At 36.6% G+C, this 16928-nt stretch overlaps 1 protein-coding gene across 1 annotated transcript in view; it reads left to right on the top strand.

Annotated features, from left to right (window-relative positions):
* The first annotated feature begins 845 nt into the window (after nucleotides 1-845).
* Nucleotides 846-16928, top strand: part of LOC139987947 (photoreceptor-specific nuclear receptor) — a 29340-nt gene continuing 13257 nt past the window's right edge. The window contains exons 1-4 of the mRNA XM_072004777.1: nucleotides 846-1685; nucleotides 1933-2095; nucleotides 9269-9695; nucleotides 14243-14346. Coding sequence (XP_071860878.1) covers nucleotides 1975-2095; nucleotides 9269-9695; nucleotides 14243-14346 — 652 coding nt within the window. The 5' untranslated portion in view covers nucleotides 846-1685; nucleotides 1933-1974. The remainder of the gene's footprint in view (nucleotides 1686-1932; nucleotides 2096-9268; nucleotides 9696-14242; nucleotides 14347-16928) is intronic.

Raw genomic sequence — 16928 nt, 5'->3', positions numbered from 1 at the left:
GTCCGCCTTCGAGCTATGGGGCGTGGTCTCGAGTTCCTCGAGGGTTCACGTGGAGGGGTGAGAAATGCCTGGCTGCATCCCTGGCAACGATTACCGGAAAACCACAGGGTCGTTCAGCGGTAGGAATCCAGCATGGCGGACCTAGCAACCCCTCCGGCTGAATTCACCACCACTACCACCAGTACCACCATCAACACCACCACTACCAGGTAGGTGACTTCGTTGCTATTATCGAGGCCACTGCGACTGTTCACCACTAAACCGGCCGGGTAGTGGATTTCGCTCGATTTGTCCGGGGGAACACTTCAGGAATCGGAAGTTCGATCGGACGATTAATTGCTCCGTTAACTAGTCTTTTCAGACCACGACTCTTTGACGACGTCGCGGGAATACAAGACGTCGCTCCGCGATTTCGAGTATTACATTGGGACGGGAAATTTAGCGTTTCCTACTGATTACTGAAATTTCTTCGTCTCTTATCGTATTTGTAATTGTTGCTCTACTGTGTATGTAGATAGCATGAAATAAATGTAGCTTCGATGAAAGAGTTGTAGGCAGTTGTATTAACTAAATAACTCTACAATCGATCTGTTTTTGACACTTCCAAATATACTCCGAAAAAAATACAAAATGGTAATCTGACACTACTGTAACATTTTTATCAATAATTTACGATGTGTCATTAGCGGAACGTGTCATTACTGGTGCATAATCACAGAAAATTCAAACTTTCGTCCACCTTTATTTCATCAAGCAATCCTTCCTTATAAAAAAGCCTCTTCTATCCTTCTTTCCACTAGCCGAAACCAACCCGTTCAAAAAGCAGTTTTTTAACGAGCAGCGTCGCAGCAGTGGATGTATCTGATTTCAGCGAGGAACACCGCGACGCTGGGTATCGTACTATCCAGCCCGATAAAGGAGAAGCACAGGTTGAAGCTACGAGAAAGAAAACGAACAGAGGGTAGAAAGAGACGGTGAACGGGGTTTCACTACCACGTAGCCAACGATCAACAATTGCACGACGTTCAGTGGGCGAAGGTAGGCGTCGTCTCGTGACGGTGGAAGGGAGGGTGGGGGTTTTAGAGCTTTGGCCAGGCGTCAACCGATGCGAAGGGGTGCGCGCAGGCGCCGCGACGAGCGTCGTCGGCGAAGCGCCGCGTCAAACGTGCCGGCTATAGGTTAAATCCTCCCGCTCCTCGTTTTTGTTGTTTTTCCGGCGTTGCCTCCTGATCCCGCCTTCAAAAGTGCCAACGGACCAATCGGTGGCCCGTGCTCGCGGGACGCCCGATGTCGAGACACCTCTGCAAGCCACCAACGACGTCGACCTCCGGTGATACGGGACGATCGAACCTAGCTAACGTCGATCTCTCTCCGAGAGACGCCGACTTCGAGACGTCATACGTCGTCGTTGCTCAAGCTGACGCGGTTCCATCGGTTTCCAAGATTCTGTCAACTGACGGGCCAATCTGGATCTCCGAAACACAGAGGTTTTAATTTCGAGGTAGTTTTCGTGGACCGTCGGGGTGAATCAGTGTTTCGTCAGAAGTTCCATGAGACTAAGTTTCGATGGGTGCTTTGTTTGTCAAAGTTTGTAATATTTTGAATATGATACGAATTTGGACAGTTGAACTGTTGATGTGCGCGAGTGTTGAAGAGTGAACTTGATTATATAGTCTTGTAACTAGGTGAGGAACGTTTCATGATGTTTTATGGTTGATGGAGTTCTGATCGTTGAAGTTAAATATGGAATTTGTGGAATATGTTGTTTTCATTGATAGTTTCGGATGTCAAGTTGTATTGTGTTGGATATCTTTGGATAATAACGATTAATGACTATTTAGTAATAATAGTTGGATAATAACGATTAGTAACAACGATTCAGCTTGATATTTAATGAAATATAATAACGGTAGCTACTGTAATATGTTGCAGTATATTGCCTTTTATATAACGAGGAATGTTCGTTGATACACCATGAACGGAGCAACGTCGGTTACTACTTCGGAAGAACATCAGCATCAACATCAGCAATCGCAGAATGAACCACCACCGGAGCATCCGAGGAGCCCTACCAGCCCCTTGAGCATTCGACATGGTGAGTTGATATCAATTAATTATTTTGAAAGAAATGCATAATAAATGTTAAAATCGTGCTGTTTTCGATGATAGTTCGTTACAAAATGATTACATATAATCGAAAGACAAATCGCGAGACAGACGCGAATAAAGAAAGCTCAGCATGCATACAAGAAAAACATAACTGCGCAAACATTCTTCATTCTATTCGTGATATCGGTGTAAAAACAAAATTCATATATATCTTTTTATTTTTAAGTATATTCTTTAATCTTTTCTTTAATTCTTACAATGAAAGATTATACTAACTTTCTTCAATTTAATCAAACATCATTATTGCAATCGGCTCACGAAAGAAATCATATTTTCTAATTTCTTAAACTAAAGTAACAACAAAATTCGTAACTGTTATTTCAGATGTGAAAATGTCGAACACAAATTCACTTCCGCGAACAAAAGTAAACATTGTAACATTTGTTTCAGGGATAGCAAATATTGCTTCTCAAAATTATTCGATACTAATAATTATCTATGTTTGTCGCTTCTAAATCATCGTTCAACGAATACTAGATCCCTTGTACGTTTATAAACGAACGACTACATTAATGCATATGCAAGAGACAGGCTACATATATAAATCAACGCCCGACGTAGTTTTATGCGAATCGTAGTTCTAGGGTGGCAAGTGGAAAAAGAGGGTGCAGCGTGGCCAACGAAATTATGCCATTAGACTAATCAGATTTCTAGTGACCCGAAGAATTTAGTACTACATGATTTTTCTACGTGTTAAACGAAAAAAGAAAAATCATAGTTTCTTTATGCATTCGAATCAGATAGCAAAGGCACAAACTTATTTTTACTAATCCAATAATCGATATTTTTATTAAATGTTACCATCAAATATTCTTTTAACTTGTTTATTTTTTGCACAAGAATTCTTTTACTTATGGAATTTAAAATTAATTTTAAAGATATGGGATTGAAAGTATGAATCAGTTTCGACTAAGCCAGTTTATATGTTTAATACAATAATATTTTTGCACATTAAAGACACAAGATTATTGAATAAATAAGTTATTACTTCCAATATATTGACAAAGATTTATTTTCAAGATAGTGAAACTATGATAGTAAATTATCTGTTTTAATTAACATGTTTTGCGTAGCATCTCTCATTTGCAAAACTTGCTTTAACCGTCAGCAAAAAAATTCCTGTATTTTAATTTACAATTATGCTTTGAAAATTTCCCTGTACCTGAAAAAAATGATATCTTGATCTAAAATTTTAATTTATAACGTTTATAAAATACAATCAGGTCGGGCTTGGCCTTTTACAAGCTCTTCAAATACTTTACTATGTATATTAAACAATTCACACCTGCAGTACAATTATATAATGGGTTGTAACGAGTAAAATTATATTCGGTACTGACGTTTCTGCTACCAGTTAGGAACTAGAAATATTCGCGGAAAAGTTGTAACAGAATTTAATATATGTATAAAAAAAGATGTAAGTACTTTTACGTGATAGCTAGGGGGTACCTATGATAAAAAACGTAATTTTATATGACCTAACCCCAACCTGAAATGTGAAAATTCCTTACATTTAATAATCTTTAACATTAACATAATTAAAAAAAAACACATTTAATATAATCTGTATTTTTTATATAAAAGATTCAAATAATATTAAAAGTTGATTTAAAAATTAAGATTTCATACGTTTAATCTAAAAATTACAAAATTTCTTCAAAAATACTTATACATTCGAATTCTGTTTTTATATACACATGCTATATTTGAAGTTTAAGAAATAAAATTACACAACTTCATCATTATTTAATTAAGTATTTTCAACAAATATCTTCAAAATCCCCATTTTCGACTATCGTAATCAACACAACAATATATCTTAAACTACTTCATCAAAAAATAAAACAACCCTAATACCACCTTTAACAAACTCCTTAAAATAAAACCTACCAATACTAAAAATTCTGCTCACCAAACACACCGAGACGAATTCGACCAGATGTTTGAAATCGCGATTCGCTTCCGTGCGAGACACCATCCGAGACGTGGCCGGTGTCTCCCTAATGCGGTAACAATTAGTCGAGATTGAAGGGTGCGAGGGTGAAGGTGATCGAAGTGGTCGCCAACGCGCCGGTAGTTACGAAACCCCTTTTTTCCCCCAAGCTTCTCGGCCAACGTCCCCTTTGCTGGTCGTCATTTCGCGCGCCACCCCACCCCCATTCCTCGATGATCCCATAATACGGGGGCGCAGGTGGCGCCTTGCCATCCGCCAGCATTGATATGCTAATGAAATTTGACGCCCCTGCTTTCGTCCCGCGTTATACACACACGTATTCATCGCGAGGCTCGCGTATCGCGCGCTAGTCACCATACGGCCGCATAATAATTTTTCTCTTCTCTTTTAACCCCTGGCAGTTGCGATGGCATTTCGCGAGCTACCATCGAGATTCGATTATCTTGATTGTATGTGCTGTCGCGTACTGAGCAGAGCTAAAAAGAAGGCAAGCGAAAGAAATGTGAATTTGATTGATAGGTTCATTTTAATCACACATATATTTTTGGGTATAGAGTATTTATATTTGTAGAGGATGGTTGGTTGAGTTGTTATTTAAATGACAAGATAACTCGAAGTTGAAACCGTCAATTATATTTTAAAATAATAAATAAAAAGAAATTATGTTCGCTAAGACGCTCGTACTAACGGGTTCGCTAAAGACAGTGTATAAATCGCTAATAAGATCGCTCGAGACTGACTGATCAAAAACTGGTCGCCTAGCGATCGCGTTCGTTTATTTATACTGGTGGGGGGAGTACTGGAAAATTTTAATTCGGCTTTCTTTGACGGTTGCATGTAGCGGCGACATTGTTTTGCCCAGAGTTTATTTATTATTACATTATGTGTATCATAACGATATTGATACTGTGAGGCAAAACAACAACATGATTCGAATTGTTCTCTAACTCATGTGCCGCTACATATTTATATACGAGAATGATAATATTCGAGAGATATTGCTTTATATATTTGCTTATAATAACGTCATTGAATTATTTTTTTATTTACTTTATAATTTTTTATTTATTTTAGTTTTTCTTTATTTTTTAATACGCACAATTTTTTGTGTAATACGTGATAAATTAAATAATGTTAAGTTCTATGCTAAGTAATACTAACAAGTTTAGTAATAAAACAAGTAAAGTTCTGTACATCAATTTTGTGAATTATAAACCTTATCATTGTCTGACTCAATATAATAGTAACTTATAAAATTTCGCTAATAACATTAGTTCAACTACAGTGTACGAAAGGGTACAGATAAGTGGGACCTCTTGTCTTTACGTCATCCTGCTAGTTTCGTTTCCAGTTCTGCATAGTATGTGGATTACAACTACTACGAGAATTTGTGGGAATTCCTGATCAACAAAGTTGGATGAATAGTAGAATCGACGTTAGTTGTTTCGACTGCGGAGGATTATGGTGAGCCTTAGAAGTCGTTTGGGGAAGAGTGAAATCTGTGTTCCAGGGGTGGATGGTATTGTGACGGAGGATTTATTGGAGAAAATTAGATTGATAAAGTGGGAGAGTCTTGGGTCTGATTATTCTTGGCGGAGGGTATAGGATAAAATGTTTTAGCCAGCTTTAATCAATCCTTTTGATGTTTGTTTAAAGTAGAATCTCAAAAATGAAAGTATGGTGTGAACTACCGGAGAGTAGTAAATTAACAAATTTCGTAATGAAATTATATTGATTACAAAAATTCTCACATTAATAAATAAAAATGTAGCCTACTTTCAGGCTTCTTATTACCATATTCAAAATAAAATAAATTAACACAATGATAAACAGATAAAATAAAATAGGAAATATACAAATATAGATATGTATCTTCTAAGTCGCATGGCATTGTAGAGGGATTAAAAGTGAATCGATAAATAAAATAAAATTCCCATTGATTCACATATCGTAATTCGTGTCTCTCTGTACGCGTACGCCGGGATTAGGGTGTTAACGAGATCGAAAAGCCGACACGCTTAGGATGTTACGTGAGCCGCATTAATAAGATCGTCTCGAGTTCATCCCTCGTAACCGTAACGACGAAACGATACGATTGAATTCTTCCTGATGTAGCCGGATCACGCGTGTCAACGAACGATTCAGACGTGCTCCATGGCTTTGATCATTGATTACGATTACAGATAGGTATTTGTTTAATTTGATACTATAAGGTCATCATGCTACAGTCAATTCGCACTTTAAATTCATCCTTACATTTCTTGCCACGTGTGCAGTAAATAGTGATTTTCTGCTTACGATAATCTTTAGGTAATATAGCATATATGAACCTAACATGTATTTTAAATAAATTTTTATTATATTATCAAAATGACACCTTAGAAACTAATTTTAACAACTTAATCCTAAATTAGGAAACTCGACTATTACAGACATGAACTTCTCAACCTACAGACTAATCTGTACATACCTTTCAACCTTCTTCAGACCTATACTATAGTTCCCTTCACTTTCTAATTCCAAACACTTTATTATTAACTCTAATTCGACCTAATTTGTTCTTTTGAAGTTAAAAAAGAATATATTTCGAATTTTGAAACAAATAGTGAGTTAACCAAGTAAAGAAATTAAACAAGTAACAAGTTAATGTCCAAATAGAATATAATGATCGAGATGAAAGAAATCCGCTTAAATAATCGAATTAATCATTCAAAGAATATTCCCAAAAATCGATCTCTACATTTGAACAATTCTCCTTCCTCGTACAAAAACCATTCGACCGATTTAATTTTCCTTTTTTTAAAAGAATAAGTACAAGCACCAAGCGCAATCTGTCGTTGAGTGAGCTCGACCCGAAAACGATTTTAAATAACTCTGCGGACTAGAGCATGGTTAAATTATTTTGTACTGTGTTAGGAACGGGACCCTAACCTGATATCGACCTGTTGTCGATTCGCATGGTAATTCAAACGGATCCTATCTGACCCCGCGGCATTAACGAGACCGGAACGAGTTTTCGATCGGGTACGATACAGCCGACAAATACGATTCCGGGGAGATCTCGCGCCTCGTCGGGGCTGCCAGCGTGACTAATAAACTCGAGTGGAGAGGCGAAATCACATTTCGTTGATCACGCAGATGTTCGCCGGCCTTCGATCTCTTTGTATTTCCATCTTTCAATTAATATCGTTAACGTGTCACGCGGTGACAGTAGAATTTAGTTTCCTTCGAATCGGAAGCACGTTTAGATGTTCCTTCTTCGCAATCAATTTGGATGTTCGCAGTACAACCTGATTTTATAGGCATAGCAGATGAATGTTATTAAAATAAACTCCTTTTTGTTGAAATTATGAATGTATTTATCCATTACGCTTACATTTATCATGGAACAGGTAAAAGAATACGAGTAATGGGAAATTGTTAAACAATTGTTATTGAGAAATATTGTGCAGAATTTTATTTTAATGGAAATTCTTGTCTAATGAACCGTTTATTAAGTTTAAACTTCAAGTAGATAAAAGATACGAAGGTAATTGTTACCTCATAATCCTTATAGAATTTGGATTCTAGGGACATTTTCAGTTTAATAAAGCGTTTGATTCATTTCAAGAAGTTTATAAAATGTTATAGTTAAAAACATATCAACATAATATTTCTAATACAAATGATAACTAATTGTAGAATTTTTAGTAACACATTTTTTTATCTTTTATTCTATGGCACTTGGTATGGTTTCACGACCAAAATTGATTCAATATTTAGGACAAAAATCAACAGAAATGAGAGAGTAGTTAAAGGATACATTAAGCAAAGTAGCACTTTGTATTCTCCCCATGACAAAATCATCTCGCCTTCCGCTTTCGTGTACCTTCTTCTAAATATTTATGCCGTGGTTTTTAAGAACTCATTTCTCGATGTAAATACTGTTTGCCCTCGCGATCCAGTGGGTAAGCCTTAAGGGATAGAAAAAAGAAACCACGAGTCTCGTGGGAACAGAAACTGTAGCCTCAGTCGTGTGGAGATTCTACCAGAAAGATTGGCAAATAATATTAAATAATAGCAAATTACACATTATTATTTTTCCAGCGATAAATTATCATAATTTCTTTTTAAAAGAACTTAATATATCAAATAGAAATATTTCGAAAATTTCAATTATTTCTTATATTCTCCTTCTTATTAATATTACTAGTAATATTACAATCTTATATTCTTTTTGTTATTAATATTACTGGACTACAGATTCGATAATCGTGGAAAGTATTGATAATCGCTTTATCTTCGACCATTTAATCAGCCACAAATCTTCAGAATACCCACAAACTGTCCCGTAAATCGTTCCTGGCGAACCATAAGACCTGCGCAGGAGTCATGGGCATACAATTATTTTGTGTACATTCCTGATCCCCTCCTCGTGAGAATCAATCAAGGGTGCAACCGGTGATATAAGCACACGAAGGAGATTTCCGGGATTAGACGAACGTAACTACCATCTGATCGAATAGGATGAATCAAAATCGATCGTGGATCATAAGCCCAGACCGTACATCTGAAGTTGCTCCACTAAAATCCTACAACTCAGAACTCTCATTTCGTTCTAATTTTTACTATTATTTCGCAAAGAAGCGTATAAGAAATATTTTATTGAATGAAACTTATGGTTATTGGTAGCTTAATAAACAAATAAAGAATTTTGAACATTATTATTTTAAGGATTGAAGGCTACGTCGATGCATCTGTTTAATAAAGTTTCAACAATTGTGTAAAGTCTGGTCACCTGGCAAAAGAAATCTGATTGTGAATATTGACTTTGAAAGCAACAATTGCCTGTCAAATATTAAGACAAATATTATAAATATCGAGTTCAGCAGTAATTTAACTTAAGATGGCTAGTCACGCTGTATATTAATTTTTTTACTAAAAATACATTTGTAATAGATATCTTGTAATTTCTATTAAAATTTTATCAATGCTCATGATAGTCGAGTTTCGTTACAGCGTTCATGAAATTTTCAAAAGAGTTTTCTAACAAGTGTTTAAACATTGTCGTAACTTACTGTATTATTATATCAAAAATTAAATATTCCTTCGAACAACCGTGCTCGGACAACATAAAAACCTAACTGAAAAACCATTTGTTTCCAGATTCTGGCGAGAGCAGCGTAATCTCTCCAGGATTACCAGAGCGTTACAGTCCTTTGGGGGCGACAGGATCGACCTCGAGTCACGATCCTTACGCTTCGAGGTCTGTTCAAGAATGTCCGGTTCCCCTTTGCAGAGGAATACCCACGGATTTCCCTCTCGCGAGATCGCCGTATTTAACTGCTTTGGGAAACGGACATCCTCATTTGTTGGGACAAGTTCAGCAGCAGCAACAACAACAACAACAACAGCAGCAGCAGCAACAACAACAACAACTGCAACCGCAACATGGCAGCAAACCACCGCGCAGCCTTGGCTTGATATGCGTGGTCTGCGGAGATACTAGCTCTGGGAAACATTACGGAATTCTCGCTTGCAACGGATGCAGTGGTTTCTTCAAAAGAAGCGTCAGGCGGAAGCTTATATATAGGTGAGTTCAATGAAGAACTTTGGAAATGTGTATTTGATTTTGTGTCTTTCGAGTAAGCATGAATGAGATTATATAATTACGGAATTATATCATCAGAGATTTCATCACTGGAACTTCAATAGACAAGAATAAATTCTTTCTCTTCATAATCTCATTTGCATTTACTAGAAATATATGCTGCTTATTTATTGCAGTTAAAAAATGTGTTGTATTCAATAATAAGTTTCCCTTTCAGGCGGACAGCTTTCTTACATTTATAATATTCCCGATTCAATGTGAAACCAATATTTTTATACTATAAATTATTGAATTCTGCCGAATCAACAGATGAAACTAAACATTCCAATATCAAATTGGAAATTTTAATGACTATATGAATTGCTTCAAGTAACATTCAAATATCAGCAAACAAAACCAGCAAAAAATCTTTTCATCTCACATAACACCTACTATATATAATACTAATATATATAATACTAATTCCGAAAGTCATCCGATGCAACCAACTCGAAACTTTTTCCGAGAAGCTCCCTATAAGATTGCAAAATCTCTGGTCTTCTATCAGATAGAAATTAGTCAGCGGATCCTCTTACGGCGTTTAATGTCAAATTGGTCAGCCCGTGGCGCCATGTGGTCCAAGTCGAGTGGGCTCATCGTAATACCGGGCAACAATGCGGAACGGCATAATGTTGAACCCTGGAGGACCTATCCACCTAACCCGCCGCCCTGTGTATACGACGTACTATTACCATCCCCTGGGAACGGCCATCCATCTCCATCGGATCCCTCTCAGCTCGGAATCGCTGTCTGATACGCTCGATCCGTTTTACACGGGGCCACGTACGAGCCCACGGACTGTCGGCTCGTGTGCGTGCATCCCTTTGACTACGTATACGTGACTATCGATAACAGGCGTCCATAGGTGTGCGCGTTAAGCCTGTCGAAGAGATACACGACGCGAGGATGCTCGATATACAAACTATTAACCCCGTCGATGCTCGGAAAATAAATGTTACAGCTACGTCGCTTTGAGCACGTGACCAGACTGCGAATAATCTTCAACAATGAATACGGAGTATTCTTGGGTATATCCCGAGATTTTTGAGTCGTTTCTTTCTTGATGGGCAGATGTTTGAAGATTTGGAGGAAAATTTCATGTGGTTTGAGGAAGTATTCTGATCATTTTGTTGGAGATACTAGTTGTTTCAATGTTTATTCATAATTTCAGACAGATGAGGGATTTGTGAAAAATTCAGAGAGATTGCAAGGTTTGAAGGGAGGTTTTACACGGTTTTAGAAATAATTTCACGATAATTTTATTTACGGAACTGATAATTAATTTATTGAACAAGAAGATTGCAGTTGCTTCAGTTATATTTACTCTTGATTAAGTCTTAATCTTTTTAATCTTCTAATTATTTCTGATACCTATTTGAAACATTTTTAGTGTCAGTCAACTACGTATCCACCATCATCATAGTATTTAAAAGGTTAAAGAAATCTCTATTTAGAGTATATTTTTATTGTATTCAGAAAAATATGAATTTGCATAAATGTCAATTATGAATTGCATTTAATATGCAACTGAAATGAAATGGAAACTGCGCGAACTTATGAAGCAACTTAATGTATAGTTTTGTCACAATGTAAAATCGGATCGAAAATCGACTATTTTCGCCACGTGTCTTCTCTATTCAAGAGCGTATCCCATTGCACCAACTTTTTATTCTTCATTATCAATTCCTGTCGAATGGTCGTAACACGGTAAAGAGTGAAGAGCCTCCGCACAGATAACCAATTACTAGTAGAGGGGAACAGAACCACGACAGATGCGTGTCGATGCGATGTACCGTAGCGCGGCGGCGTACCAACCATAATCGTCAGATTAAAGTCCAACTTCACGGATCGGTTAGATACAATTAAGTAGATCGTGCATGATGCAGATTGCGTGGAAAGTTCGCACCAACTCCCACCGGGACACACTTGAATTTTGCGAGCAATAGATTAACTGTTCCATGCTGTGATCGATAAACGAGTCTTTTTCTTCAACGGCATTACTGGCAAATTTCTATTGATATGGATATTAGAATATATGTATCAGCCTTTCATACAATGGCTACGAAAAGAATTGGCACACAATTGTATTTACTATACCATTAAAATATTAATTTGAACCAAACATATTAAATTTCGTATCATTTACTAGTGTTTGCATATCGCTACAAAAATGTCATATTATGAAAATGAAGTACATAGAACCTGATAAATTATTGGAAAATAAGGGTATGTGCTAATATTGTATTTATTGTATATTACATTCTTCGTCCTTAATTTAATCTCTTTCGATAGTTAATATTTATGAACGGAAGCGTACATCAATTTCTAACATCCTACCAAAGCTCCAAATTTGTTTCATTCTCAAAAATAACAACTCTCAAACCATATTGCCCACATTTCTTGTTTCCACTATTGTATAGTAATGATCATCAGTGAAACCATTCTTCATTGGATTTCTAAATGTCAGGGAGAGGGGGGAGGGGGAGTCATTGAACGATCCGTAGTCGCGATCTCCGGACACGATAACAGGCAGCACATGTTTCCGGTAACTCGATGAGCCAAACAACGCCGGTCAAGAAAAGAATAGAGAGATGCGTAAATAAATGTATGATGTGGTTCTGAAGCATGAATGCCGAGGAGGGCCGAGGGTGATGTATCCCCCGTTATTGCACGGGCCAAAGGCGGCACAGCGAAGGCTCGCTGGGGTGTGAACGCAAATCAATTTGCGAGAGGAACCCCGCTGGTACGGCAACACGCAGCCACCCTTCGGTGCCCTTCATGTTCCACCGCCTCGGGACAAGATAGTTCCAGGACGGTTGCGTCCTTTCGTCGCGCCGCTGGATCAAGCCGCCTCCTTGTGAGTGACGTTAGTTAAAATCGCGCTAACAGAGCCCCAGGAATCGATCGACCGCCCTGATCGAGCCCCGGGCGATTACCATCGAATTACTACCGTGGACATCTTTTTTCTGATTCGTCTGTCCATGGGAACTGGGAATTGTTTACAGGAAGGCATGCCTTTCGTTTGAACAGTTGTGGTTGGTAAAAATGGTTGTGATTGATAAAGAAGAAGTTATCCTTTAATACAAGGAAAGAACGAAAAAATCAACTCTCTCAGTTGTTATCTAACAACCGTTTATCTTTGCACAGGCACATTCTACACATTTATCGTTAGTGTTCTATATCTTTCCCTTGATGCAGCTATTCCTAAGATATTTGGACAAGTCTATCAAAAACGTTAGATGACTATGCACACGACTTTGTTCACACGATTACTTTTTGATAGTCTCAAATACTTTCTCAAAATACTATTCTTTCATAGGTATAACATTTTAGATCAAAAATTGTTCGTTCGCTTGACAAAATCGTATAATATTTCGATGAATTACGGTGGAATTATGATTGGATGGAAAAAGGAACGGTATTAAATAGGTGTATATCACTTAAGTATCTAAGTTAAAATTTGAATTTTTAAATATTGATGTTCTTTTACCTCTCTAGCGCTTCAATTAAATATTGAACATTATTTCTTAAAGGAAATTTGATGTTTTAATATCTACTTCGATATTTTACTTTAGAAAGTTGCTGAAATTACTAAATCTTTAGAACACTGACAATGAGTAGATATCTATTAAATGATTCTCAATACATATAAGAAAGAGTGAAAATACGAAATATGAGTAAATGAAATATGTCTCTGTACACGGTAACCATCCACAGAAACTGCAACGAATCACATCAATTTCTACGTCGAACGATTCCCGTTATGCAGAAGAAAAAGAAAAGTGGAAGTGATTGTAACCCCTAAGAAACGAAGCACCACGAGGCTACCGCGGGATTTGATGAAATTAAGAGGGATAAGAAGAAAGTACGTGACCCCGAGCGGTAGCCTCTTTACGTTAGTCAGCTCGACAGGATAACCGGGTTAGCTGAACAATGAAAGTAATTGAATTTAACGCCATCTCCTGAGTACGCAGCCAGGATTTCCGGCAAGTGCGCTCGAAATTTGTCGTCTTTTCGAAAGGGACAACAGCCATCAAGTTACGACGGTCGTCGATGAAACGTCGTCGTCAAGGATCGATCGATTTCGACAACCGAGAGAGCTTTTCCACCAATAATGGCAAACGATGTTTTCACGTCATAATTTTTCTTCATTTTCAATCTACTGATACTCGATATGAAAATAAATCGTACATAATTAAATTGCTATTTAGCTGAGTTTAATAATGGAAATTAGAGGTGTATGTAAAATGAAAATTTTTTTAGAGGGAAATCCTTTCGATGGGAAATTAAGAAAAAAGCAAATTAAGAATAAGAATGAAAATTTTAAAACAAGATTTCCATTTAAGCTATCTTCGAATTTCATTTAATGATTATAATGTTAATAAAATTGAAAAGTTAATTATTGGAGAAGTATTGGGGAGTACACACAATTTATGAAGGTCCTTTGCTTTTAGAACCTTCTGAAATGTATCGCAAAATTTTATGTTCAGATGTCAAGCCGGTACCGGAAGATGTGTTGTGGACAAAGCTCACCGAAATCAGTGTCAAGCGTGCCGTTTGAAGAAATGTATGCAGATGGGAATGAATAAAGACGGTGAGTAACTGAATTGAATATTAGGGGAGATATTCGATAAGCACGCGATTCATTTTATCGCGAAAATTACTTCATATCTTTTATGTGCTTCGTTTTAGTCCTTATTCCTCATTATAGATTAATATAAGAAACAATATTCGGCGAATAAAACGAATAATGTATATTTTACACATTAATGAAATGATGTAAAATTTAAAAGAATATTGTGAAAGTTGACACATTTGGGATAACTTCGTGCGAGGAATAATTTGCTTCCTAAGCAATAAAATTCCATTTTCTTCGTCGAACCAATGAAGTTGTTCAAAATGTTCAAATATGATGGAAAGCGTAAACAGTAAAACTTCAGAATTGATTTTTAGATGAAACAAAAAACAATTCTGTGAACAACGAATAAGTTTTCTTCTTTAAACAGCATTTAAACTTAACTCGTTCTAAATAGAAACTCGTTTTTTTTTTTTTTGTTACGTTTTAAAGAACATGTCTCTTCCACTTCATGGATGCTGTATGGTGAGCATAAAACAATTACTTTCCTCTTAATCGACTTATGCAAGTTAATTGAAGTGAGCTGAAAAAAAAGTGTCAGTGTCTTTTTAAGGAAACTTCGAAAAAATGTAAAATCAATTTTCTTTGGGATAAAAGCATCCATGTGTAAATTACAAATCAAATATTTAAAACCGACTGAGTTTAAAATCTTAAATTTCATATCATAATTTATTTAGATCGTCAATAAAACTCCCCAAAATATTTAATCCCTATAAAACATCAACAAACACAAAAAATCCTACCAAAATTCAAGCCAAAAGAAAGATTTCACGAATCATTTACATTTATTTTGCTCAAACATCTATAACATCCAAGACACCATTATTCTACCGAAACTCCTTTTAGAATAAGTAATGTCTGTAAAAGTATGTATATTTCATATACATACACATTTACATTTAACATCCGTTAACTCGTTTGTGTAATTAAATAAAGAAATATATGTATCTAAGCTAATGAGACAAATTCCAAAAGAGTTTTCCTGAATTGTTAAGAAACTTCCACGCAAATGATTTAATTATTAAAATCAACAAACATGTACCTAGCATGTCTTTCTTCTGTGATCTTCATATCTTTCAACATCCAAAACTCAACTCTAACGTTTACCAAAAGACATTTTACCAAAAGAAGCTTCACATTAACTTTGTCGACACAAATCACGATTTTCGGAGCAAAAGAAAAATATCTCTCTCTCCTTTTAGAGGGTTGCCAATGCATCTCACCGGCTATCGATATATTAGATTATCTATTTCCGCAGGTAAACCCGTATTGTGGGAATCAATCAATGGCACGTTTTCTCTTTTCTCTTCGTTGAAGAGCGGAATTCGAGCGAGGGTCCTTTATGTTCGCGACATAAATAACTGGATAAAGGCGGAGCGATTGGCACGGGGTGGTTTGGTCCGCTTTGGCGGCACCGTTCGATTCAACTCTTAATGCCTTCTCAGCCAGCGAACAGGCGCACCTGCCACGGCAAAAGAGCATTTCCCCCTTTTTCCAACGTTGTTCCATCGTCTTCCTTTTCTTTTTTCTTCCGTCGCGTCGTCCCCGCGGAAACTCGTCCCGTGGCGCGCGCCAACTTTCTTATTGCCGAACTTGACGTCGTAAGAAGAAATACTTCCAATTGAATTCCGGTTCCCTTGGCGACCGGTACGATGACGTTTCTATGGAACGTCGGTCGTTTCCCCGGGAAATTAGATTGCCCAGCGTCGGGAGTTACGCTTCGCGATGAAGACCAAGATATTTCATAAACTTTCGCGATTTCATCTTCCGATATATCAATTTGTGTGTTGTTATTTTTCTGCAAGCAATTGATGTACATAGATCATTGTTTGATTAATATCGTTTTGTAGGTGCTTCTGCTTGCATCGTGAAGAATTGTTTGCCATGATGTTGCTATTTTATTATAAATTGGTACACAGGAAGGAGATTGTTTAACAGTTTTGGTATTAATTTTGTTGATGGTTATTAACGTAGGGGTGGGGGGTTGAAGTAGGAGCGAGACAGAAGGATGTGGAGAAAGGAAGGCGAAGAGAAAGTTTCGTCCAGAACTAGAGAATGATGCTAGAGATACTAGAGAACTAATCAGTAAGTGATAAAAATTGTTGAAATGCAGGAAGGGGGTTGTTTTCATGGTTTTGATATTAATTTTGTTGATAGTTACGTTTTTAGAGGCACAACAATTTTCTAACTGATTTTTAAGGGATAGAGACAAAAATTTCAGTATTTTCCCTAATTTCATGTGATTTTAAATGGTTTCATTTTTTATCGCTTTTATTCCACAGATAAAGTAAAACCATGTATATCAATACTTCTGGCAAATTTTACTTTCAAGAATATGTTATTAAAATGTGTCCTTTTAGTTACCGAATGACAGAAACGTCGGAAAATCAACAAAAATGGATTTATATCTTTCTTGAAGAAAAAGCTAATAACGTTCGCAAAGCTTGTCTTTATAATATTATATTTCGTAATATCATAATATTGATATAAAAATACCAAAAATTATTCAATCAACTGAATACATCGAACCACTCAATATA

Source organism: Bombus fervidus, chromosome 6 (assembly GCF_041682495.2).
Source record: "Bombus fervidus isolate BK054 chromosome 6, iyBomFerv1, whole genome shotgun sequence".
Lineage (NCBI taxonomy): Eukaryota > Metazoa > Arthropoda > Insecta > Hymenoptera > Apidae > Bombus > Bombus fervidus.
The sequence above is the reverse complement of the archived record's forward strand: the minus strand, read 5'-3'. Positions and strand labels throughout refer to the sequence as shown.